The 24,954-nt window shown below is 39.5% G+C and overlaps 1 protein-coding gene across 3 annotated transcripts in view; it reads right to left on the minus strand.

Annotated features, from left to right (window-relative positions):
- kdm5c (lysine demethylase 5C) overlaps positions 1 to 24,954 on the minus strand; it is a 50,176-nt gene that overhangs the window by 17,974 nt on the left and 7,248 nt on the right. For 2 of the 3 annotated variants that reach the window (XM_061983058.2, XM_061983049.2), the window contains exons 4-7: positions 18,648 to 18,770; positions 18,374 to 18,544; positions 13,323 to 13,457; positions 3,889 to 3,945 (exon numbers count right to left, since the gene is read on the minus strand). In XM_061983058.2, the coding sequence (XP_061839042.1) occupies positions 3,889 to 3,945; positions 13,323 to 13,457; positions 18,374 to 18,544; positions 18,648 to 18,770 (486 nt within the window). The remainder of the gene's footprint in view (positions 1 to 3,888; positions 3,946 to 13,322; positions 13,458 to 18,373; positions 18,545 to 18,647; positions 18,771 to 24,954) is intronic. The other variant, XM_061983068.2, reaches the window with a different exon arrangement.

Raw genomic sequence — 24,954 nt, forward strand, 5'->3', positions numbered from 1 at the left:
ACACACACACACACACACACACACACACACACACACACACACACACACACACACACACACACACACACACACACACACACACACACACACACACACACACACACACACACACACACACACACACACACACACACACACACACACACACACACACACACACACACACACACACACACACACACGATAAGCTGGGTTAAACCCAAAATTTTCTAACAAGGCCAGCATTAAACCACAGAAAACTACTTCCTCTGTGGCATAACTGCATTTTTTCAAGTACTGCTAAAATACACATTGCATAATGTTAAATGCCTAGATCGGATACATCCGTGTACATGGAATCACCACTAGTTTGTTGGTTAGTCAGAAGGATTATGCAAATGCTACACGACTAAAAAATAAAAGCAATTAAGTTTCAATGAAACTATGGACAATTTTGTGGATTGAGGATTAATTTCTTTTTTGACACCAGTGACATACCAGATGTGATGGGGAAAAACAGGCTCTGTAAAAGAGACCTTACACCCACTGTAATGTTCATTACTGTTATCACGCGATTGAAGTGCATCAGTATCAGTGCACATCAGTCTGGTTCGGCTAACTTAAACCATTATTCAATAAAATCAAAGTCTATTAAATGAAACCATCTTGCTTCTTGCGTTCACTTGGAATGCATGCAGATAAATAGTTTGGCACTGCAGTGAGACATAAATAGCAATACAACTCAACAGGTTTCAGAGTAGCACTGCCCAGTGATGAGGCAAATCAAGCCAGGCAAAATCATACAGACAAGACCATGTGTGAAAGTAGGAGAACACCACAACCACCGCAAACTGGGCATAAATTGAAACTTGTGTGCTATTCTAGGAACCATAGTTTATTGAATATGGAGGATGGGCATGGATGCAAAGGGATGCACGTTTCATGTCTTCATGAAACCCCATCAAGCAGTAATTCAATGATTATATTATAATAAACTGTTGGGTTACAGTCCTGAAGATGAAAATAAATCTGCCACTGTTTGGAAACTAGGTAGGTTGGTTTGTCTTAGAAGACGTTTCACCTCTCAGCCGAGTAGGATTCATCAGTTCATGCTCATAGACTTAAGATTGGTCAGATCTAGTCTTATATTGGTCAGATCTAGTCCAGCGGTTGATACCAAAACTTTAATTGTACTCCATAAACCAGGAGGATGTGCCTGAGCAAGGATGGTTTTGCCCTACTGTAGTCAGAAAAACAACTGTTTTGAAGCAAACGAGAAATCTTACTGTCGAAGTGTAATTTCCCCTTGTTCGCATTGAGCTTCTCAGATATACCCAGAGGTGGGTAGAGTAGCCAGAAATTGTACTCAAGTAAGAGTACTGTTACTTTAGAGATTTATTACTCAAGTAAAAGTAAGGAGTAGTCACCCAAATATTTACTTGAGTAAAAGTAAAAAGTATGTTGTGAAAAAACTACTCAAGTACTGAGTAACTGATGAGTAACACACACACACATATATATATATACATATATATATATATATATATATATATATATATACAGTATATAATTTATATTTATGTATTTTGCCGTTTTTGTTTACATGTTAAAGGTGTTTTAATGAATATACATGCATGTTTAACACATATAGATTCCTTTCTTTCATGAAGACAAGAATATAAGTTGGTGTATTACCTGATTCTGATGACTTGCATTGATTGTAATCAGACAGTAGTGCTGATAAGATCCACGTTTTCAAATGGAGGAGAAAAAAGTTCCTCCTTTCTGTCTAATACCACATGATTGCACAGTACAGTATATATTCCGTACAATTGACCACTAAATGGTAACACCCCAATAAGTTTTTCAACTTGTTTAAGTCAGGTCATGTGACCGCCTGGCTCTGTTTGATTGGTCCAACGTCACCAGTGACTGCATCTGATTGGTGGAACGGAGTGAACGTCACCAGTGACTGTATTTGTTGAAACGCAGGCAGTATGACAGACCAAAACAAACAAAGCGTGCATTAACAGATCGATAACAATTAGTAGCGAGTAGCGAGCTGAATGTAGATAAAAATAGCGGAGTAAAAGTAGCGTTTCTTCTCTATAAATATACTCAAGTAAAAGTAAAAGTATGTTGCATTAAAACTACTCTTAGAAGTACAATTTATCCCAAAAGTTACTCAAGTAGATGTAATGGAGTAAATGTAGCGCGTTACTACCCACCTCTGGATATACCTGATACAGTAGTAGCAAACCTTTACATGGGACGACATATAAAAGAAAGCTCGGAGCTCTTTTAAGGGAACAACACCAAGTCATTAGTACAGATATGTGGATGACATGGGTGAAAATCAGAAACAAAGAAGTGCAAATTTTTACCGAGCACATTAACTTAGTGCAAACCTTTACCGAGCACATTAGCTCAGTGGACAAAACCATCAAGTTCACACGTGAGGATGTCAAAGACAGTAAGTTGCCTTTTTTGGACTCTAATGTCCTCATTGGAGAAAACAGGGACCTCCATGTCGGAGCTTACCGAAAACTCACACATACCAATCAATACCTACTTTTTGACTCACGCCACCCACTGGAACACAAACTGGGCATTATCAGAACCCTACAACACAGAGCTGATACTGTTCCTACCAGCCTACAGGCCAAAGAGAAAGAGCATAGACATTTGAGGGAAGCCCCCAAAACCTGTGGTTACCCCAGCTGGTCATTTGTGAACAGTGCATCCAGTTCCAGAAATAACAAAAACAGAGTGGATGAGGAGGAAAAAGGTGACAGATGCAAACATACTGTCATTCCATATATATCAGGTCTATCTGAGAAACTTTTAACCACCCCAGTACACTTCAAACCAGGCAACACCCTGAGACAAACGATTGCATCCTAAAGACCAGACACCCCACACCCACAAAAACAATCTGGTGTATGCTATCCAGTGTGTGTAATGATGAATGCACTGATTGCATATTGGGGAAACAAAACAACCACTAAGCTGATGCACGCCACAGCATAGACGGCGAGCTCTTCAGGCCAAGACTCCGCTGTCTACTTGCACCTCAAGGAGAAACAGCACTCCTTTGAAAACAAAAATGTAAAGATTCTGGACAGATAGTGCAAAAGAGGAGGGAGGAAAGCAATCTATGTCAAGGTTGAAAAACCATCCCTGAACAGAGGCAGTGGTCTGCGACACCACCTATCTTCCACATACAACAGTGTCCTTTCAATCATTCCTGAAAGACTATGCAATTTAGCCTCCAACAAATAACAGGAGTTAGAAACATTCTGTTCACATTCGGTGACCAGAATGCCATTTGTTTACAACTGAATAAAATGTTAACGTGGGGGATTACAACTATTTTGGACTGGTAGTAGTCAATTTACAGCGATTGTTCTGCCACACTATATCTCAATGCTAACGAGGAGAAATTACACTTAAACGACTGTCGTTGGCGTTGACAGTAGGATTGCTCGTTTGCATCAAAACAGTTGTTTTTCTCACTACAATAGGGCGAAACTGTCCTTGTCCAGGTACACCCTCCTGGTTTTTGGAGTACAAAGATTTGGGGTTTTGGCACCAGCCGCGAGACTAAAGCTGACCAATCTAAGTCTAAGACTAGTTCTGACCAATTTAAGTCTATGAGCATGAATTGATGAAGCCTACTCGGATAATTATGTAGAGATGACATTGTGACTATGCCTTCTTATCAGAAACAGCCATGTAAAGTATGGTATCCAAAGTCAACAGTAGAAACCGCTATTATTGCATGTTAATGAACATGTGGAAGTGGTTAGTTTCAATACAAACATTTTTTAAGAGTGTCACAAAGAGTGCAGCGAGGAGGAGAAAGAGCATATGGACTGAGGGTGAGCTAATATGCTCAATAGGAAGTACCGCTGAGATGAGTTCAGAGCCAGTGGTGAGAGAATGTTGATTCGGATCCTCTGGACCCTGCAGGGGAAGACAACAACAGCAACAATAAACTAAGCCAACAGGGAAGAACATTTAGGGAGAAGAGGAAAAATACCAACTGGGCCGAGTAGTTATGAAAAAATTGGATTAATCTATCATCCTCAATTTCTAAAAGACAAGTCAGTTATCGACTTAATAGTTAAATGTCTTTAAATGTAATTTCAAATGATACAATGTTTAAAAGGAGTTAAACCTACAATAAATCCGGAAAGGCTCATGATAAAAATCTGATTAGGGGTGTTTCCATACACTATAATCACAGTTAAAGTATGTACTTGGGTTTCAAGGTCACAGTTCAGTTCATTTTTGGTGTAGTAAGTGTACAAAATGTAAAAGATAAAACCCTTTAGCTGTGTTAACAGCTATAAAACTTAAAATAAGAAAAATGTAAACAGCTGGCAGGTAATTCTCCAATAAACACAATTTTCCAAAAACACACAAAAAAACCAGGCTGCACTTTGGACAACAATGGCTGACGTTTTAAGGAAAAGTAAAAGTTTTAAAAGGACTGAATTATTTTATTTTTAAGATACCAATAATTAGTTTTTTCATTATTAGTTGCAGCTAACCTTATTCCCCATTTCTACTGAAAAATACTGGCTGACTATTATCCTATTTACTTGTCTTTGTCCATTTATGTATTTCACAGGAATGACGGTAGTGGCTCTTGGCTCTGGCTTCTGCGTGGCATTATTGTTAGCCTTACTCCAGCTAGCCAACGGCTGGGATACTGGTACCAATTCCAGGTACCTGGGAATTGATACCATTATTCAATTTGAGGTACTTCTGTGTGTGTTAATGTGGGATTACATTTTAATTGTTTAATAATATAATCTCTTTTTTTATTTAACATTTTAAACTGAGCTGCTAATAACTGTGCTGTCAAGTTGCTAGATCTTGTTTTCCAACACTTCTGAGTCTCATTTGCAAGTGTTATGTAGCAGACCTTGCAAGCAGTTGCAATTCCAAGACATCAGGTGACAGCAGTGTATAGGCTTCTTAGCACTACATGGTACACAGAGAGCAGATATGGATAGCATTGAGAGGGTGAGGGTGTTGCTGCACCTGAAGATAAGTTTCTTTTTTTTTTTTAAGTGTATATACCGGTACTAAGATAGCACAACAGGTAATGTATTAATTTCAGTTTGACCTGAGTGTGTTGCCATAGAAAGTAAGGATGTATATCGTTAAGATTTTATCGATACAATACGCTTATCGACAATCTTTATCAATACAATACCCTTATTGATAATCTTTATCGATACCGGTATTTATCGGGACTCTTATTGGTACTATATGTAATTGGTGTATATAAAGATGTGGAAAAAATGCATTTATTGTTGCAATTTTTGTTTTAGCACAAGAGGTTGTACACATCCACAACATGGTGGAACATATCACAGCAGGGAAGTCTTTTACAAACCCCAAAACCAGTGAAGTTGGCACGTTGTGTAAATCGTAAGTAAAAAACAGAATACAATGATTTGCAAATCCTTTTCAACCTATTTTCAATTGAAAATACTGCAAAGACAAGATACCGTATTTTCCGCACTACAAGGCGCATCTAAAAACCTCCAATTTTGTCAAAAGCTGACAGTGCGCCTTATAATCCGGTGCGCCTTATACAGGACTGTCTCAGAAAATTAGAATATTGTGATTAAGTCCTTTATTTTCTGTAATGCAACTAAAAACATGAAAATGTCATACAAACCCCGTTTCCATATGAGTTGGGAAATTGTGTTAGATGTAAATATAATTGGAATACAATGATTTGCAAATCATTTTCAACCCATATTCAGTTGAATATGCTACAAAGACAACATATTTGATGTTCAAACTGATAAACTTTTTTTTGTTGCAAATAATCATTAACTTTAGAATTTGATGCCAGCAACACGTGACAAAGATGTTGGGAAAGGTGGCAATAAATACTGATAAAGTTGAGGAATGCTCATCAAACACTTATTTGGAACATCCCACAGGTGAACAGGCAAATTGGGAACAGGTGGGTGCCATGATTGGGTATAAAAGTAGATTCCATGAAATGCTCAGTCATTCACAAACAAGGATGGGGCGAGGGTCACCACTTTCTCAACAAATGCGGGAGCAAATTGTTGAACAGTTTAAGAAAAACCTTTCTCAACCAGCTATTGCAAGGAATTTAGGGATTTCACCATCTACGGTCCGTAATATCATCAAAGGATTCAGAGAATCTGGAGAAATCACTGCACGTAAGCAGCTAAGCCCGTGACCTTCGATCCCTCAGGCTGTACTGCATCAACAAGCGACATCAGTGTGTAAAGGATATCACCACATGGGCTCAGGAACACTTCAGAAACACACTGTCAGTAACTACAGTTGGTCGCTACATCTGTAAGTGTAAGTTAAAACTCTACTATGCAAGGCGAAAACCGTTTATCAACAACACCCAGAAACGCATTTGGCTTCGCTGGGCCTGAGCTCATCTAAGATGGATTGATACAAAGTGGAAAAGTGTTCTGTGGTCTGACGAATCCACATTTTAAATTGTTTTTGGAAACTGTGGACGTCGTGTCCTCCGGACCAAAGAGGAAAAGAACCATCCCGATTGTTATAGGCGCAAAGTTGAAAAGCCAGCATCTGTGATGGTATGGGGGTGTATTAGTGCCCAAGACATGGGTAACTTACACATTTGTGAATGCGCCATTAATGCTGAAAGGTACATACAGGTTTTGGAGCAACATATGTTGCCATCCAAGCAACGTTACCATGGACGCCCCTGGTTATTTCAGCAAGACAATGCAAAGCCACGTGTTACATCAACGTGGCTTCGTAGTAAAAGAGTGCGGGTACTAGACTGGCCTGCCTGTGGTCCAGACCTGTTTCCCATTGAAAATTTGCGGCGCATTATGAAGCCTAAAATACCACAACGGAGAACCCCGGACTGTTAAACAACTTAAGCTGTACATCAAGCAAGAATGGGAAATAATTCCACCTGAGAAGCTTAAAAATGTGTCTCCTCAGTTCCCACACGTTTACTGAGTGTTGTTAAAAGGAAAGGCCATGTAACACAGTGGTGAACATGCCCTTTCCCAACTACTTTGGCACGTGTTGCAGCCATGAAATTCTAAATTAATTATTTTTGGCAAAAAAACAACAAGTTTATGAGTTTGAACATCAAATATCTTGTCTTTGTAGTGCATTCAATTAAATATGGGTTGAAAAGGATTTGCAAATCATTGCATTCCGTTTATATTTACATCTAACACAATTTCCCAACTCATATGGAAACGGGGTTTGTACATTCTGGATTCATTACACAACTGAAATATTGCAAGCTTTTTATTATTTTAATATTGCTGAACATGGCATATAGCTTAAGAAAACTCAAAAATCCCATCTCAAAAAATTAGAATATTTTCTCAGACCAAGTAAAAAATAAAGATGTATAACAGCAAAACAAAATCAAACATTTGAAAATGTCAATTAATGCACTCAGTACTTGGTTGGGAATCCTTTAGCACAGATTACTGCACCAATGCAGCGTGGCATGGAGGCAATCAGCCTGTGGCATTGCTGAGGTGTTATGAATGCCCAGGATGCTTCAATAGCGGCCTTTAGCTCATTTGCATTATTGGGTCTGGTGTCTTTCAGCTTCTTCTTCACAATACCCCACAAATTCTCTATGGGGTTCAGGTCAGGGGAGTTGGCAGGCCAATCAAGGACAGTAATGCCATGGTCAGTACACCAGTTACTGGTGGTTTTGGCAGTGCTGGATCATGCTGGAAAATGAAATCATCATCTCCATAGAGCTTTTCAACAGATGGCATGTAGCCGTATTCCCATGGTCAAGCCACTCCTGAACTCAAGACAACGGAAGAAGCGTCTGACTTGGGCTATGGAAAAGAAGCACTGGACAGTTGCAGAGTGGTCCAGAGTCCTGTTTTCAGACGAAAGCAAGTCTGGAGAGGAGCAAAATCCAAGTTGCTTGATGTCCAGTGTGAAGTTCCCACAGTCAGCAATGGTTTGGGGAGCCATGTCAGCTGCTGGTGTTGGTCCACTGTGTTTCATCAAGTCCAGAGTCAATGCAGCTGTGTGGCTTTGTAGTAAAAGAGTGTGGGTACTAGATTGGCCTGCCTGTAGTCTAGACCTGTCTCCCATTGAAAATGTGTGGCGCATTATGAAGCTTCAAATACGACAACGGAGACCCCGGACTGTTGGAACAACTTAAGCTGTATATCAAGCAAGAATGGGAAAGAATTCCACCTGAAAGCTTCAAAAATTGGTCTCCTCAGTTCCCAAACGTTTACTGAGTGTTGTTAAAAGGAAAGGCAATGTAACACAGTGGTAAAAATGCCCCGTGCCAACTTTTTTGCAATGTGTTACTGCCATTAAATTGTAAGTTAATGATTATTTGCAAAAAAATATTACGTTTCTCAGTTCGAACTTTAAATATCTTGTCTTTGCAGTGTATTCAATTGAATGTAAGTTGAAATTATTTGAAAATCATTGTATTCTGTTTTTATTTACAATTTATACAACGTGCCAACTTGTAAAAATTCACTAGTTTTGGGTTTTGTATCAACACCTGCTTTTAAGTCTTAAACAAGTCAACGGTTTGCCAATGCAGTTATGTAATCATCTTGTAAAGAGCGCACAGATCACTCACTGTTTCTATTCATTACAATTACACTGGTCGTGGAACTGTGGACCAGCTCTATACTCTCGGCAGGGTCCTTGAGGGTGCATGGGAGTTTGCCCAACCAGTCTACATGTGCTTTGTGGACTTGGAGAAGGCATTCGACCGTGTACCCCGGGAAGTCCTGTGGGGAGTGCTCAGAGAGTATGGGGTAACGGACTGTCTTATTGTGGCAGTTCGCTCCCTGTATAATCAGTGTCAGAGCTTGGTCCGCATTGCCGGCAGTAAGTCGGACACGTTTCCAGTGAGGGTTGGACTCCGCCAAGGCTGCCCTTTGTCACCGATTCTGTTCATAACCTTTATGGACAGAATTTCTAGGCGCAGTCAGGGCGTTGAGGGGATCTGGTTTGGTGGCTGTAGGATTAGGTCACTGCTATTTGCAGATGATGTGGTCCTGATGGCTTCCTCCGGCCAAGATCTTCAGCTCTCACTGGATCGGTTCGCAGCCGAGTGTGAAGCGACTGGGATGGGAATCAGCACCTCCAAGTCCGAGTCCATGGTTCTCTCCCGGAAAAGGGTGGAGTGCCATCTCCGGGTTGGGGAGGAGATCTTGCCCCAAGTGGAGGAGTTCAAGTACCTCGGAGTCTTGTTCACGAGTGGGGGAAGAGTGGATCATGAGATCAACAGGCGGATCGGTGCGGCGTCTTCAGTAAGGCGGACGCTGTATCGATCCGTTGTGGTGAAGAAGGAGCTGAGCCGGAAGGCAAAGCTCTCGATTTACCGGTCGATCTACGTTCCCATCCTCACCTATGGTCATGAGCTTTGGGTCATGACCGAAAGGACAAGATCACGGGTACAAGCGGCCGAAATGAGTTTCCTCCGCCGAGTGGCGGGGCTCTCCCTTAGAGATAGGGTGAGAAGCTCTGTCATTCGGGGGGAGCTCAAAGTAAAGCCGCTGCTCCTCCACATCGAGAGGAGCCAGATGAGGTGGTTCGGGCATCTGGTCAGGATGCCACCCGAACGCCTCCCTAGGAAGGTGTTTCGGGCACGTCCGACCGGTAGGAGGCCACGGGGAAGACCCAGGACACGCTGGGAAGACTATCTCTCCCGGCTGGCCTGGGAACGCCTCGGGATCCCCCGGGAGGAGCTGGACGAAGTGGCTGGGGAGAGGGAAGTCTGGGCTTCCCTGCTTAAGCTGCTGCCCCCGCGACCCGACCTCGGATAAGCGGAAGAAGATGGATGGATGGATGGACAATTACACTCAGCTGAAAATATCATTTTTGCATTCATGTACAGAGAACAGACCTAAATTATATATCATATCAAATATATTGTATAAATCAATACAATCAATTAGAATGTTATATAGGTGTGCATTTTGTAACAATAGAAATAGTTTTGTGTTTATGTTGCACACGGACATATTTGAGTGACAGACCGGAGATTGACAGCTACCGACCCATATTATGTGTCTGTGTTGTGTGAACAATAAAAAAAAAACGACTAAGTGATCATGAGTAGTGCGCAATCATCCAGTTGTAGAATCAAAAGATAGATTAATAAAACATTTAAGCAAGGTATCTATTAATGCAAAAAGCGCTGAATCGCGATAAATACATATCAGGATTTTTAACGAAACATGCAGTGTCTAGTTTAAAAAATGTTTATATGTCTTATACAGTTGAGAGAAGTTTGACAGCAGCGTGTGCCTGCGTGCCTTAAAAAGTGGTGTCTGTTACCAGGCGACGTGTGACGTCAGCGTGGTTTTCAGCTGAACTGCATTTGTTAGCTTTAGCAATTACCAGCGGCAGTTTGCCGGCTCTGACGGCTGTCTTGTTGAGCTTTTCACCGAATTGTGTTACCTCTGGTTAATAAAGAGGAGACGTCACCCACCACCGTCGTCAGCCGCCGGAGATACGGTGCGGGCACGTTGGCTGTGCGCAAAGGCGGCAGGTCAGCGTCGGCAATGCGCAGTAGCGACTCCGGCCACACGCCCTTCCCGAGCGCAATACCCTTCCTTAGCTACACTGCCTGCTGACCCACACCGGCCGCAACAAAGGTATATTAAAAGATATATTCGGTATGGTGGTATTGTCTTAAATCAGTATCTCTTTCTAAAATATACCGGTATTAACAGTAACACCGGTATACCGCCCAGCCCTAGAATTAGCTGTTATTGGAGCTGCACCTCTGAGTCTGACATACTTCACTGGTGTCTTACCTCATTGCATGTTTTTTTGTTATTGCAAGCTACCTGTAATTTCAATGGTTTGAAGACATGAAAAAATGCTTAATCTTAAAAATGAGTTTGTCTTACAGTCACGGGTATCCTTTAGGCAGGTCGATATGGCATGTTAGAATGACTACTAGTTGTACAGTTTGCTAATGTAAGCAAAGGCAACTATTCGTACTTGGTGGCCATCAGCAAATCAACATATGTACTGTAGATGGATAGTCATGAAAGAAAAAAAGAAGTGCAACTCAAGGAATGAAATAAATAGCAATTATAGCTGATAAAGGATAGCATTACAGGATAGGATAGGAAAGAAGCAAGCTGGGATGCACTGTAGGTGCACAATCACATATTCCAGACACACAATCTAACCAAAATGAGAATTTGCTTTAAAAATAAAGAGTGATAAACAACAACAGAAACATTGGTAGTTAATGCAAGATTATCATCTGAATGTTACAACACAGATCTTCAGGCAGGTGAAAAAAATACACGTAAAACATGAACAAGCCTTTCATTGAGTGTGAGGGCATGGTCACATAATAGTTTGAGGATGCAAACATGACATTGGTATTTGCAGTCCACATATAGTCAGGTCCATACATATTGGAACATCAACACAATTTTATTATTTTTGGCTTTGTACACCACCACAATACATTTGAAATGAAAAACAACAAAGCTCTAACTGCAGATTTTCAGCTTTAATTTGAGGGTATTTACATCCAAATCAAGTGAAGATTGGAATTTTGTTTATGTCCCAATATTTTTGTACCTGACTATATCTCAACCCAACGAAACAAGGAAGAGAGATTGTGGACTGACATTACTTGCCCATAAACATTTAATAGTTTTCTGTAAGAAGGAACATTTACTAAAATGGCATTGAACATGTGTTGGTCACTCACATTGGTTTAGCATTCATTCGGTTAAGTATGGAGCTGCAATAACTTTTTTTTGTATGTTGTATTATTACAATGGTACCTTAACTTACAAGTTTATTGCGTCCCACTTGTGTGATGCGCACTGGCCTTACTGCGGGGATGACTCGCAGGGTAGGCTGCTAACCGTTAGGACTTGTTTTTATATGGTTTGTTTTTCTGATTCGGCAGTTTGTTTCTCCTTCAAACATACTTTCTTAGTTCTAGAGGTTTGATGGTAGGATTGTGTCGATCACTAAATTGCTATTCAAACGTGCATGTAAACAGTCTGACAAAAATATATGCTTGTTTCTTGTGTAAAAAAAGCAGGACTAGCGATGTACAGTATTTATTTTTTATTGCTCAAAATGGCAGAACCCTGTGACAAACAATAGCCAGTGACAAACAATACTTTAGATACTACCTACCTACGGTTGGGCTCATAACTCAAATTATGCTCGCAAATTAAAGGGGTCATACCATGATTTGTTCCCCTAAATTTTAAAATACTTCCTTGTGGTCAACATAACGTGTTCATTGGTAAAAAATTGACAGATTGTTTTACAGACCATCTTCAATCCACTTACTGTCCATCTCTTTAGAATGTGCCGTTTTGTGGGCAGTTTTATTTACGTTCCTTCACTTTAACAGCATCTTCTCCGCGTCACCCATGTTGTAGTTTTTAGAGCTTCCATATCGAGTCTACTGCCGTAAGTCAGAACTGTATGCTACTCTGTATTAGAAATGGCAACAGCAGAAGATATATGTGCCCAGTTTGCCGCCCCACATCAAGAGGATAAAGAAAAATAAGGAACTTATTGACTACAATGGCGGACTCACATAAAGCTCGTTGGGTAAAATTTCACTATATATGGAGATATCCGCAGACAATGGGTAAAACATCACAAATTGGGAACGTTCAATACGGCATGTTTGGGCACATTCAAAACGGCATGTTTGGAGGAAGTATGAAGGAAGGCAAGATTATATCTATCTCTGCCATGCCTCCATGATTTGATTTCACATTTTCTGGACTTATGCAAATCTCAAATACACAAAAATAGGTACCAATCGACAAAAAAAGTTGAATTTGCTTAAGAAAAAAGTTGAATTTGCTTAAAAGGTCCCCTTTAAAGTACGGTATAAGAAAATGCAGACAGAGATTTTATCTCAAATTACTTGAAAGTTGAGGTATCACAGTATTTCAATTATGTACAAACAAAAGGAAACTGGCAAGTTCATGTCCAACCAATATCCAAAGTGAGCTTTAGTCGGGGGGAATTATTTTAACACGCCTGTTAAAATAATTAGTAAGGAACCTCAATGTGTTTTGAGTCCTGTAGCTGCCCTTGTTTAGAAACACCTGAAAGATTGCTTGAGAAAATAGTGTAAATCAAATGTCACTTTTAGCAAAGTGTCAGTTTATAAAAATGCTTTCATGATAGACAATAACAAATGTATAAGCATGAGGAAACAACGTAATTGTAAAAAGTTATTCAAGTAACACGTTTAAATGATTCAATACAGAACTTAAAACAATAGGTTTCGAATTTAAATCAGAACAAATAAAAATGCTTTCACTCACATCTGGCTGACAGCGGTTTGCTCGACGCCCGTAACTGCTCATTTTGGATGGCTGGACTGATTGACGCAGTGGGATGGAGTGGGGCTTGTACTCCTTATCCACATCTTCACCATCATAGTGCTTTTGCTTGCAGTGCTTGGAATTCAAATGAAGAGAAAAGTTTAATGTAAACATTATAATTGTAAAAACCATCTATAAAAAAAGTACCGTATTTTCCGCACTATAAGGCGCACCTAAAAACCTCCAATTTTGTCAAAACCTGACAGTGCGCCTTATAATCCGGTGCGCCTTATATATGGACCAATATTGAGTCTCCAACAGGTAAAAGTTTCAATCAATCAATCAATCAATCAATCGCAACGACGGTAAGCAGCCGCCGACTTCTTTTTCCCCCGTCTTCAATTTCCCCCGAAGAAGAAGAAGCGCGTGGTGCATGCTGAGATATATGACTGCGCGAGGCGTGCTGTTTCATTTCCATTTGTTTGTTTATGTAAAGACCCCAAAATGGCTCCTGTTAAAGAGACACGCTTACGACGCAGAGTTTAAACTTAAGACGATCAGTCACGCAGTAGAATACGGGAATAGAGCAGCAGCGACACTGACTCCATTAATGATGACTTCGACGAGACGGAGGGCATGTTGGATGCCGTCGCCCAACTGTTTAATTCGGACAATGAAGAAGAAGAATTTGAGGGATTGGTGGATGAGGAATAACTTCATAAAGTGAGCTTTACATGTTTATTTTGTGTGTTGTGTTGTGTGACATTAACGTTTGAGCAACGTTGAGTTATTGATATATTGTTATTACTCTGCACTATTTTGAGTGTTACTATATCGTGATTGCACTAACGTTTGATTTATCGTAACAGTATCACTGTTTTTTACGTGTTTATTGAATCAGGGAAAAGTTCCCCTCCACTATGTGATATAAATGTTGCACTACATGTTATACCTTGCTGTTGTTAAAAGATAAACAAAACACCACGTCACTGACTTTACCTCGGTGAAAAAAAAAAACAGCTGTTTATTCATTTTGGGAATGAACAGAGTTGTCAGAATGCTGGTTTGTAATCTATTAATAAAGTTTGACTGACCTATCTTGACTGTGTTGTTGACATTCCCTTTAGCGCAGCTCCATTTAATGGATGCATAACGTAACCCCAGCCTCTACTGTAGCGTCTATTCTATGCGCCTTATAATGCGGTGCGCCTTATAAAGCGGTGCGCCTTATATATGAACACAGTTTTAAAATATGCCATTCATTGAAGGTGAGCCTTATAGTGCGAAAAATACGGTACTAGTAATCCAAATAAAATCAGTATAGCTAGCTCTATATATCTATAGCGCGCACGCACGCACGCACGCACGCACGCACGCACGCACGCACGCACGCACGCACGCACGCACGCACGCACGCACACACACACAAACAAACCCCGTTTCCATATGAGTTGGGAAATTGTGTTAGATGTAAATATAAACGGAATACAATGATTTGCTAATCCTTTTCGACTCATATTCAGTTGAATGCACTACAAAGACAAGATATTTGATGTTCAAACTCAAACTTTATTTATTTTTTGCAAATAATAATTAACTTAGAATTTCATGGCTGCAACACGTGCCAAAGTAGGGAATAAGCATGTTCACCACTGTGTTATATGGCCTTTCCTTTTAACAATACACAGTAAACGTTTGGGAACTGAGGAGACATTTTTTAAGCTTCTCAGGTGGAATTAATTCCCATTCTTGCTTGATGTACAGCTTAAGTTGTTCAACAGTCCGGGGGTCTCAGTTGTGGTATTTTAGGCTTCATAATGCGCCACACATTTTCAAATGGGAGACAGGTCTGGACTACAGGCAGGCCAGTCTAGTACCCGAACTGTTTTACTATGAAGCCACGTTGATGTAACACGTGGCTTGGCATTGTCTTGCTGAAATAAGCAGGGGCGTCCATGGTAACGTTGCTTGGATGGCAACATATATTGCTCCAAAACCTGTATGTACCTTTCAGCATTAATGACGCCTTCACAAATGTGTAAGTTACCCATGTCTTGGGCACTAATACACCCCCATACCATCACAGATGCTGGCTTTTCAACTTTGCGCCTATAACAATCGGGATGGTTCTTTTCCTTTTTGGTCCAGAGGACACGACGTCCACAGTTTCCAAAAACAATTTGAAATGTGGACTCGTCAGACCACAGAACACTTTTCCACTTTGTATCAGTCCATCTTAGATGAGCTCAGGCCCGGCGAAGCTGACTGCGTTTCTGGGTGTTGTTGATAAACGGTTTTCGCCTTGCATAGGAGAGTTTTAACTTGCACTTACAGATGTAGCGACTAACTGTAGTTACTGACAGTGGGTTTCTGAAGTGTTCCCGAGCCCATGTGGTGATATCCTTTACACACTGATGTCGCTTGTTGATGCAGTACAGCCTGAGGGATCGAAGGTCACGGGCTTAGCTGCTTACGTGCAGTGATTTCCCCAGATTCTCTGAACCCTTTGATGATATTACGGACCGTAGATGGTGAAATTCCTAAATTCCTTGCAATAGCTGGTTGAGAAAGGTTTTTCTTAAACTGTTCAACAATTTGCTCCCGCATTTGTTGACAAAGTGGTGACCCTCGCCCCATCCTTGTTTGTAAATGACTGAGCATTTCATTGAATCTACTTTTATACCCAATCATGGCACCCACCTGTTCCCAATTTGCCTGTTCACCTGTGGGATGTTCCAAATAAGTGTTTGATGAGCATTCCTCAACTTTATCAGTATTTATTGCCACCTTTCCCAACTTCTTTGTCACGTGTTGCTGGCATCAAATTCTAAAGTTAATGATTTGCAAAAAAAAAATGTTTATCAGTTTGAACATCAAATATATTGTCTTTGTAGTATATTCAACTGAATATGGGTTTAAAATGATTTGCAAATCATTGTATTCCATTTATATTTACATCTAACACAATTTCCCAACTCATATGGAAACATACATACATACATACATACATACATACATAAGAGATGTTCGATAATATCGGCCGATAAATGCTTTAAAATCTAATATCGGAAATTATCGGTATCTTTTTTTTTATTATCGGTATCGTTTTTTTTTGTTTTTGTTTTTATTAAATCAACATAAAAAACACAAGATACACTTACAATTAGTACACCAACCCAAAAAACCTCCCTCCCCCATTTACACTCATTCACACAAAAGGGTTGTTTCTTTCTGTTATTAATATTCTGGTTCCTACATTATATATCAATATATATCAATACAGTCTGCAAGGAATACAGTCCGTAAGCACACATGATTGTGCGTGCTGCTGGTCCACTAATAGTACTAACCTTTAACAGTTAATTTGACTTTCATTAATTACTAGTTTCTATGTAACTGTTTTTATATTGTTTTACTTTCTTTTTTATACAAGAAAATGTTTTTAATTTATTTATCTTATTCTTATTCTTTTTTTTTTTTTTAAAGGACCTTATCTTCACCATACCTGGTTGTCCAAATTAGGCATAATAATGTGTTAATTCCACGACTGTATATATCAGTATCGGTTGATATCGGTATCGGTTGATATCGGTATTTAAGGGTTTGGTCAATATCGGATATATATATATATATATATATATATATATATATATATATATATATATACACATACATACATACACATTTACACATATATACACACATATATTTGTATATATATACACATATACACACATACATATACATATACACACATAGGGCTGGGCGATATATCGATATACCGCGGGTTTGTCTCTGTGCGATATAGAAAATTACTATATCATGATATTTGAGTATACGTCCTCATGCAGTTGCTCTTAGCTGCGGGCCTTACACTACATGTGTTTCTCACTCTTTCTTGTCCCTGCTTCTCACAGAGTTAAAACAAGCGCACCTTCTTATATACGCCATATACTGACGCGCGCGCAACGTCACACGCCCTCGCCGAGCAGAGAGTTAGCGACACGGTAACGTTAGCAGTGGTGCTAACTGAGCGGTGCGAGTGGTAATACGAGAGAGAGAAGGTGCGAATCTGGTAACAAATGAAGGAAGAATTAATTCCCAAGAAAAACAGCACGGGGTCCATCGTCTGGCGGTGGTTTGGCTTCAAGTGGGAAGATGTTTTACAAGTATGCGGCAAAAGCGTTGCTACAAAAAGTAGCAGCACTGCTAATGTGTAGCATCATTTGAAAAGTCACCCGCTACAGAATGAAGAGTACTTGAAACTCCGCATGTCAACATCTTCGGCCGGTGCCACAGCCAACCAAATGCCCAAGCAACCATTTCCACATGTACACGTAAAAAAAAAAAGAGTCAAAAACAGAAAGAGGTAACGTCCGCAGTAACCTACCACATAGCGAAGGACATACACTATTTGATTTCCTATTATGCAGCTCATTTTTATTTGACAGTTATTGAAATATCTTGTGTGACATCATGCACAAAAGTGCACTTTATTTGTTTTAAACTATTGTAGTGGCATTCTGTAAAAAAAGTGCACTTTAATTTAATGTTGTTTTGATATGTCACCTTAGTGACATCATGCACAAAAGTGCACTAAAAGCTTTTTTTTAAATGTCTCTGACAATCTTGCACTTTCTGTTTTGGAATTTACATGATTGTTTGTGCCACTGCTTGATAACTGTTTAATAAATACAGTTTTGGTAAATTGACTTAGTTGTTATTTCCCTCTTTGCATGAAAGTTTAAAATGAGCACATATTAATGCAGTATGAAGAAGAATGTTTTAATGTAGACACATAGAATTATCATACTGGTGTTATTATATGCATCAAGTGTTAATTCAAGGCTAAGGCAAAATATTGAGATATATATCGTGTATCGTGACATGGCCTAAAAATATTGAGATATTAATAAAAGGCCATATCGCCCAGCCCTATACACACATACATATATATATACACATACATACATATACACACACATAATATGTATGTATGTATGTATGTATAAAAAATAATAAAATATATCAAATAGAATATTGAGTGTTACCGGCAAGCGGGCTCCAGACTGGAACATTTCAAAGGGGTGGACAATCCTCTCGTAGTGTGAGCGCAGCAGAGAACCAATGTTCTTGCCTGGCGGGTAGCCCAGCCTCTGAGCCACACGAGCCCAACGTCGCTCTTTACAAACCATCTCAAAACCACCTTCATCTGATACAACCTGGAAAGCCGAAATATTTAAGCAAACCAAAGGGGTAAAAAAAATAACAATACAGGCTCAGAAATAAGAACTACTTAAAATGATTTCATTAGTAGTCAGTCACCTTTGCCAAACCAAAAAGATCAAGAATGCGCCTTTCAATGTGTGGGATTTTCAAGGAGGAACTCTGAACCTCCCAAAACCTGGCAATGCGGTCCAAATAATTGAGCTTCACTCTCGTCTCGGCCTAAAATAAGTAAGAAGAAGACAAACATCATTTTTAATCACTTTCAGGGGCTGTTTGCAACCTTCACCCGCTAGCTGTCCAATGCATTTTAAGCATTATATCCTGATCTCTTAAGGCTTTCGGTACGTAATGACCAACCTATGCCCATGCGTAGCAAGTGCAAGCGCATTAGCTTTGTGTTGTAAGCTTGTAATAACAATTTGGATAGCTAACGTTATCGAATTTATTGTAAGTTTCTTCTTCGCAACTACTTTTGTGTGTGTGCACCTACTCCCTGCATGTACTGAACACATGACATGTCTGCAGTGAGTGACAAGCATGAACACTAGAGATGTAATGGTATCAAAATTGCACGGTATGACATTATCACGGTATTAAGGCTATGGTACGACATTGCGGTATACAACCAAAAAAAAAAAAGATTGGTGAAAATGCCATAGTGTGTGTAAAATGAAGTAGCAAGAATGTTTAGGATAAACACACTTACCGGTACTGTAAATAAACACACGCACAATGCTAAAATGTTCTAATATTTTTTTTTTTACGACAAACAATTATTACGAAGTGCAAATAATTGTGGAGGAACACCTACTGTTTACCGTAAAGTACCAGTAGAGTGGAAAAACAAGTTGCCTTTATATTGAAGCTATTATTAGGGGTGTAACGGTACACAAAAATTTCGGTCCGGTATGTACTTCGGTTTAGAGGTCACGGTTCGGTTCATTTTCGGTACAGTAAGAAAACAAAATATAAATTTTTGGGTTATTTATTTACCAAATTTGCAAAATCTTCCACCAAAAATATTTTTCTTAGTGGAATATTTGATGTGAAGTAATCGGAACCTTGGATAGGTCAATAATTCATAATAACATTGATTTTGATTAAATATTTTGTTTTGAGCAATGACAGTTTGAAAGAAAAAAAACAACTTTGTTTTATTAGTCAACATTGCAATTTTTTCTAAATTACATTTAACCTTTAAGCTTTTTTATTTCACTTTTGTTATTTTTTTGTTTATTTTAATACTATTTTTAGAATGTGCCGTGGCCCTTTAAAACATTAGCTGTGGGCCGCAAATGGCCTCCGGGGCACACTTTTGACACCCCTGCCATAGATAATACGCGATGATGCGGGAGAAGCAGGACATCGCGGTCAGCTCACAGTAAAGCAACAGAAGGCTACTGAGCTGTGTGTTATCAATCCGCCGCATTAGCGTTTACAACAACAACAACATTGCTAATATTTGGTTAATATTTAGGTCACAAAATGTATGTAGAGTATTGTTGGCGGGTTTCAGATGGTTATCTAGAGGGTTTTGAGGGCGGCATAGAGAGCCCTCATTGACTACATTGTGAACGAATGATTGGTTCTACATGTAAAAGCGACTTTGGGTACTTAGAAAAGCGCTATATAAATCCCAGTTATTATTATTATTATTATTGTTAGTGGACTGTATGTATTTTATTTACGACTTAGAATGCATTAAAAAAAAAAGAAAAACATATGTGTTTATGTCTTATACGGGGATTGTGAATGATGGACAGCACATCTTTCTTTAATTTTTGCGTATTTCCAGTATGACTGATCTGATAACATGGTCAAAGTGTGACGTCAATCTACGGAAATTACTGAACACGTTCGGAGCGGAATACTCCAAATGGCTGACTGAATTTGTGGCATTTTGTGATGTTAAGACAGTATTTTCACATACTTTGCAGATTGTAAATAAAATTGGATATGGTTTATGGATACAATGAAACACAATTAAGCATATAACGTCAACTTGTTTTTCCACCCTACTGGTCTTTTAAGCAAATATTTAAAATGATTAAAGTAATTAACTGACAGTTGATGTCTTTAAAGTACCAGTAGATTGGAAAAACATGTTGACTTTATATGCTTAATTGTGTTTCATCATGGTATCCATTAAACCATATCCAATCATAGTTACAATCCGCAAAGTACCGGTATGTAAAAACACAGTTTAAGCAACACAAAATGCCAAAATATTCCGCTTCGAATACCTTTGGCTATTTCCGAAAAATTACGTCACAATGGGATCGCTTCTGCACTCTGACCATAGTATCAGATCATTAATACTGGAAATACGCACAAATTAGACAGATATGTGCTGTCTCTCATTCATAATCTATATGAGACATGAACACACATGTTTTTCTTTTTTTATGCATTCTAAGTCATAAATAATTAAACACATAAAAAATCTGCTAACAATGTAGTCAATGGGGGCCCTCTATTTTGCCCACAAAACCCTCTCAATAACCATCCAAAACCTGACAATACTTGTTATACTTATTGTGACGTGAACATTACCGTATTTTCCGCACTATTAGCCGCACCTAAAAACCACAAATTTACTCAAAAGCTGACAGTGCGGCTTTTAACCCGGTGCGCTTTATATATGGATTAATATTAAGATTCATTTTCATAAAGTTTCGGTCTCGCAACTACGGTAAACAGCCGCCATCTTTTTTCCCCGTAGAAGAGGAAGTGCTTCTTCTTCTACGCAAGCAACCGCCAAGGTAAGCACCCGCCCCCATAGAACAGGAAGCGCTTCTTCTTCTACTGTAAGCAACAACCCGCCCGCGTAGAAGAAGAAAAAGCGCGCGGATATTACCGTACGTTTCATTTCCTTTGTGTGTTTACATCTGTAAAGACCACAAAATGGCTCCTACTAAGCGACAGGGATCCGGTTCATGAAAAGACGCAATCTCTCCATCCGCACACGGATTACTATTTCACAGCAACTGCCTAAAGACTTTCAAGAAAAGCTGGCTACTTTCCGTGCATATTGTAAAAACAAGATAGCTGAAAAAAAGATCCGGCCAGAGAACATTATCAACATGGACGAGGTTCCACTGACTTTTGATATTCCTGTGAACCGCACTGTGGATACAACGGGAGCACGTACGGTGAATATTCGCACCACAGGGAATGAGAAGTCATCCTTCACTGTGGTTCTAGCTTGCCATGCTAATGGCCAGAAACTTCCACCCATGGTGATATTCAAAAGGAAGACCTTGCCAAAAGAGACCTTTCCAGCCGGCGTCATCATAAAAGCTAACTCGAAGGGATGGATGAAGAAAAGATGAGCGAGTGGTTAAGGTAAGTTTAAGTTTACGCGAAGAGGCCGGGTGGCTTTTTTCACGCAGCTCCGTCCATGTTGATATACGATTCCATGCGCGCCCACATCACGCTGGTTTTAATATATTATTAAAGTTTGACTGACCTATTTGACTGTTTTTTTGACATTCCTTTAGCGCAGTTAGATGCGGCTTACAACACGGGGCGGCTTATAGGTGGACAAAGTTTTGAAATATGCCGTTCATTGAAGGCGCGGCTTATAACCCAGGGCGTCTTATGGTGCGGAAAATACGGTAATCAAATATTGGCAATGTTGTTATTATAAGCACTAACGCAAGCAAACTATTTCTTAGCGGCGCAATAATACAGAGAGCTCAGTAGCCCTCTGCTGCCTTTACTGTGCAGCAATGTCGTGCTGCTCCCAAATAATCGCGTCTCGGCTCGTCAGTTATTTTAAACTGTAAATCATGCCCCTGATCTGGATAATTGGAGGATTTAGCCTTGGATCTAGAAGCTGTTCATCGATGACAATTTAAGTATACCCGGAGAAGGATACAAACACACAACTGAAAACAGTGTCTGCAGGGAGACTTCCTTGTTAACCCTTTGTGCGCATCATGGACATCTTTTCAGTCGTCATCGAAGTAAGAGCAGACATTGTAAAGTGAGCTATAATTTAATTATGTTTGTAGTTCTTGTTTAGCACTTAGCAATACCGCTACATGATGCTACAGTTTTTCCACTAAAGCTGAATTTGTTCAGCAAAGCTTCTAAAACCTGTAGTTCATCCTCCTTATATTCAGGATCAACAATATAAGATTCTGCATTATAATTTTGCCCAAAGTAATTGTTGTTGGCTCTCCCAAACGATTTGCATTGTTTTTGGTGGGGAAGGGATCTGCAGTCCCTAACTCTACGTCACGCAATGACGTGTCTGGCTTCCTCATTATCTCTTATATGCCTCGGGAATGAATCTCTGTGAGATTGATGCTATTTTTTTAATCATATCTATTTATTCGCAAACTTTGGAGATTTCTTTAGGTGTCATAAATCAGATATATATGATAATAGCTTCAATATAGAGGCAACTTGTTTTTCCACTCTACTGGTAATTTAAAGTAATAATGTACCGTATTTTTCGGAGTATAAGTCGCTCCGGAGTATAAGTCGCACTGGCCGAAAATGCATAATAAAGAAGGAAAAAAACATGTAAGTCGCACTGGAGTACAAGTCGCATTTTTTGGAGAAAATTATTTGATAAAACCCAACACCAAGAATAGACATTTGAAAGGCAATTTAAAATAAATAAAGAATAGTGAACAACAGGCTGAATAAGTGTACGTTATATGACGCATAAATAACCAACTGAGAACATGCCTGGTATGTTAACGTAACATATTATGGTAAGAGTCACTCAAATAACTATAACATATAGAACATGCTATACGTTTACCAAACAATCTGTCACTTCTAATCGCTAAATACGATGAAATCTTAAACGTCCAGTCTCTTACGTGAATGAGCTAAATAATATTATTTGATATTTTACGGTAATGTGTGAATAATTCCACACATAAGTCGCTCCTGTGTATAAGTCGCACCCCCGGCCAAACTATGAAAAAAAAAGCGACTTATAGTCCGAAAAATACGGTAAACAACCAGTGTAAAACAATAATGTATAGTTTAATGTCTTTTAACTTTTACATTATGGGAAAAATGGTCCTCTACAGTGGTCATTTTTTATATCAGTCTGGAAAATGTTTCTCAGAAAATCAAACTAACAATATAACTCTAATAATGTAAATACCTTACAAACTGATGTTTGGCTTCGTTGTCTTCAAATATATTTTCTGTGTGACAGTTTGAGGTGGCAACTTACCAGCCCTGCCTTCCACCTGAGTGCAACTGGAATAAGTTCCGCATCGACAGACAAGCATTTAAAAAATAGATGGATGGTTTGAGGTAGGGCTGGGCGATATATCGATATGCGCGATATATCGCGGGTTTGTCTCTGTGCAATATAGAAAATGACTATATTGTGATATTCGAGTACGCATTCTCACGCAGTTGCTACTAGCTGCGGGCATTACACTACAGGCTCTTCCTACTCTTTCCTGTCTCTCCTTCTCACAGACAGCAAGCGCAGCTTCTACACAAGTCACATACTGTCACGTCATACCTCACATACGTATACGCCCTCTCGGAGCAGAGAGGTAGCAGCCTGGCTAACGTTAGCTGTGATGCTAGCGGTAATACGAGCGAAAGAAGGTGCGAATCTGGTAACAAATGAAGGAAGAATTAATTCCCCCAAAAAACAGCAGGGGGTCCATCGTCTGGCGGTGGTTTGGCTTCAAGTGGGAATATGTCAAACAGACAACCGTAATTTGTCAAGTGTGGAGCAAAAGCGTTGCTATAAAAAGTAGCATTACTGCTAATATGTAGCATAATTTGAAAAGTCCCCTGCTAGTGAATGAAGAGTGCTCTCTCCAATCCAATCCACTTTATTTATATAGCACATTTAAACAACACAAATGTTTCCAAAGTGCTGCACAACAATATTAAAAACAATATTTACGTACTCCGCACGTCAACATCTCCGTTCGGTGCCACACGCCCACACCATCAAAATGCCGAGGCAAACATTTCCAGATCAACACCGTATGAAAAAAAGTGATTTTTTTTTTTAGTTGTGATTTCCTAGTTTGAGGATGTAGCAAGTAACGTTTTAGTATACTCTTATTTCCTGTGTGGAACTTTTTTGGTGTGTGATTTCACACTGTGCGGTGCGCTGCAACTCTGCGCTTTGAGTTGCCTTGGAAAAGCTCGAAATGCAAGTGGCGTGCTTTGCCAGAACGCAGACTTTCTAACCTCTGCCAAAGAGGTTAATGTTTGGCCTGGGCTTGTTTGTCTATTTGTCAGCAACATAACGCAACCAACTATGGACAGATTTAATGTCCAAAAAACAATTCATGTTATCTACGACGAGTACGACCACACTTAATTTCCTGCTTGCGACGTTTAACGATCCCATTTTGCTGTTTGTGCACTGTGTAGAGGTTTTTGGGAAGTGTCGTTTATT

This window comes from Nerophis lumbriciformis, linkage group LG01 (genome assembly GCF_033978685.3).
Source record: "Nerophis lumbriciformis linkage group LG01, RoL_Nlum_v2.1, whole genome shotgun sequence".
Taxonomy (NCBI): Eukaryota; Metazoa; Chordata; class Actinopteri; order Syngnathiformes; family Syngnathidae; genus Nerophis; species Nerophis lumbriciformis.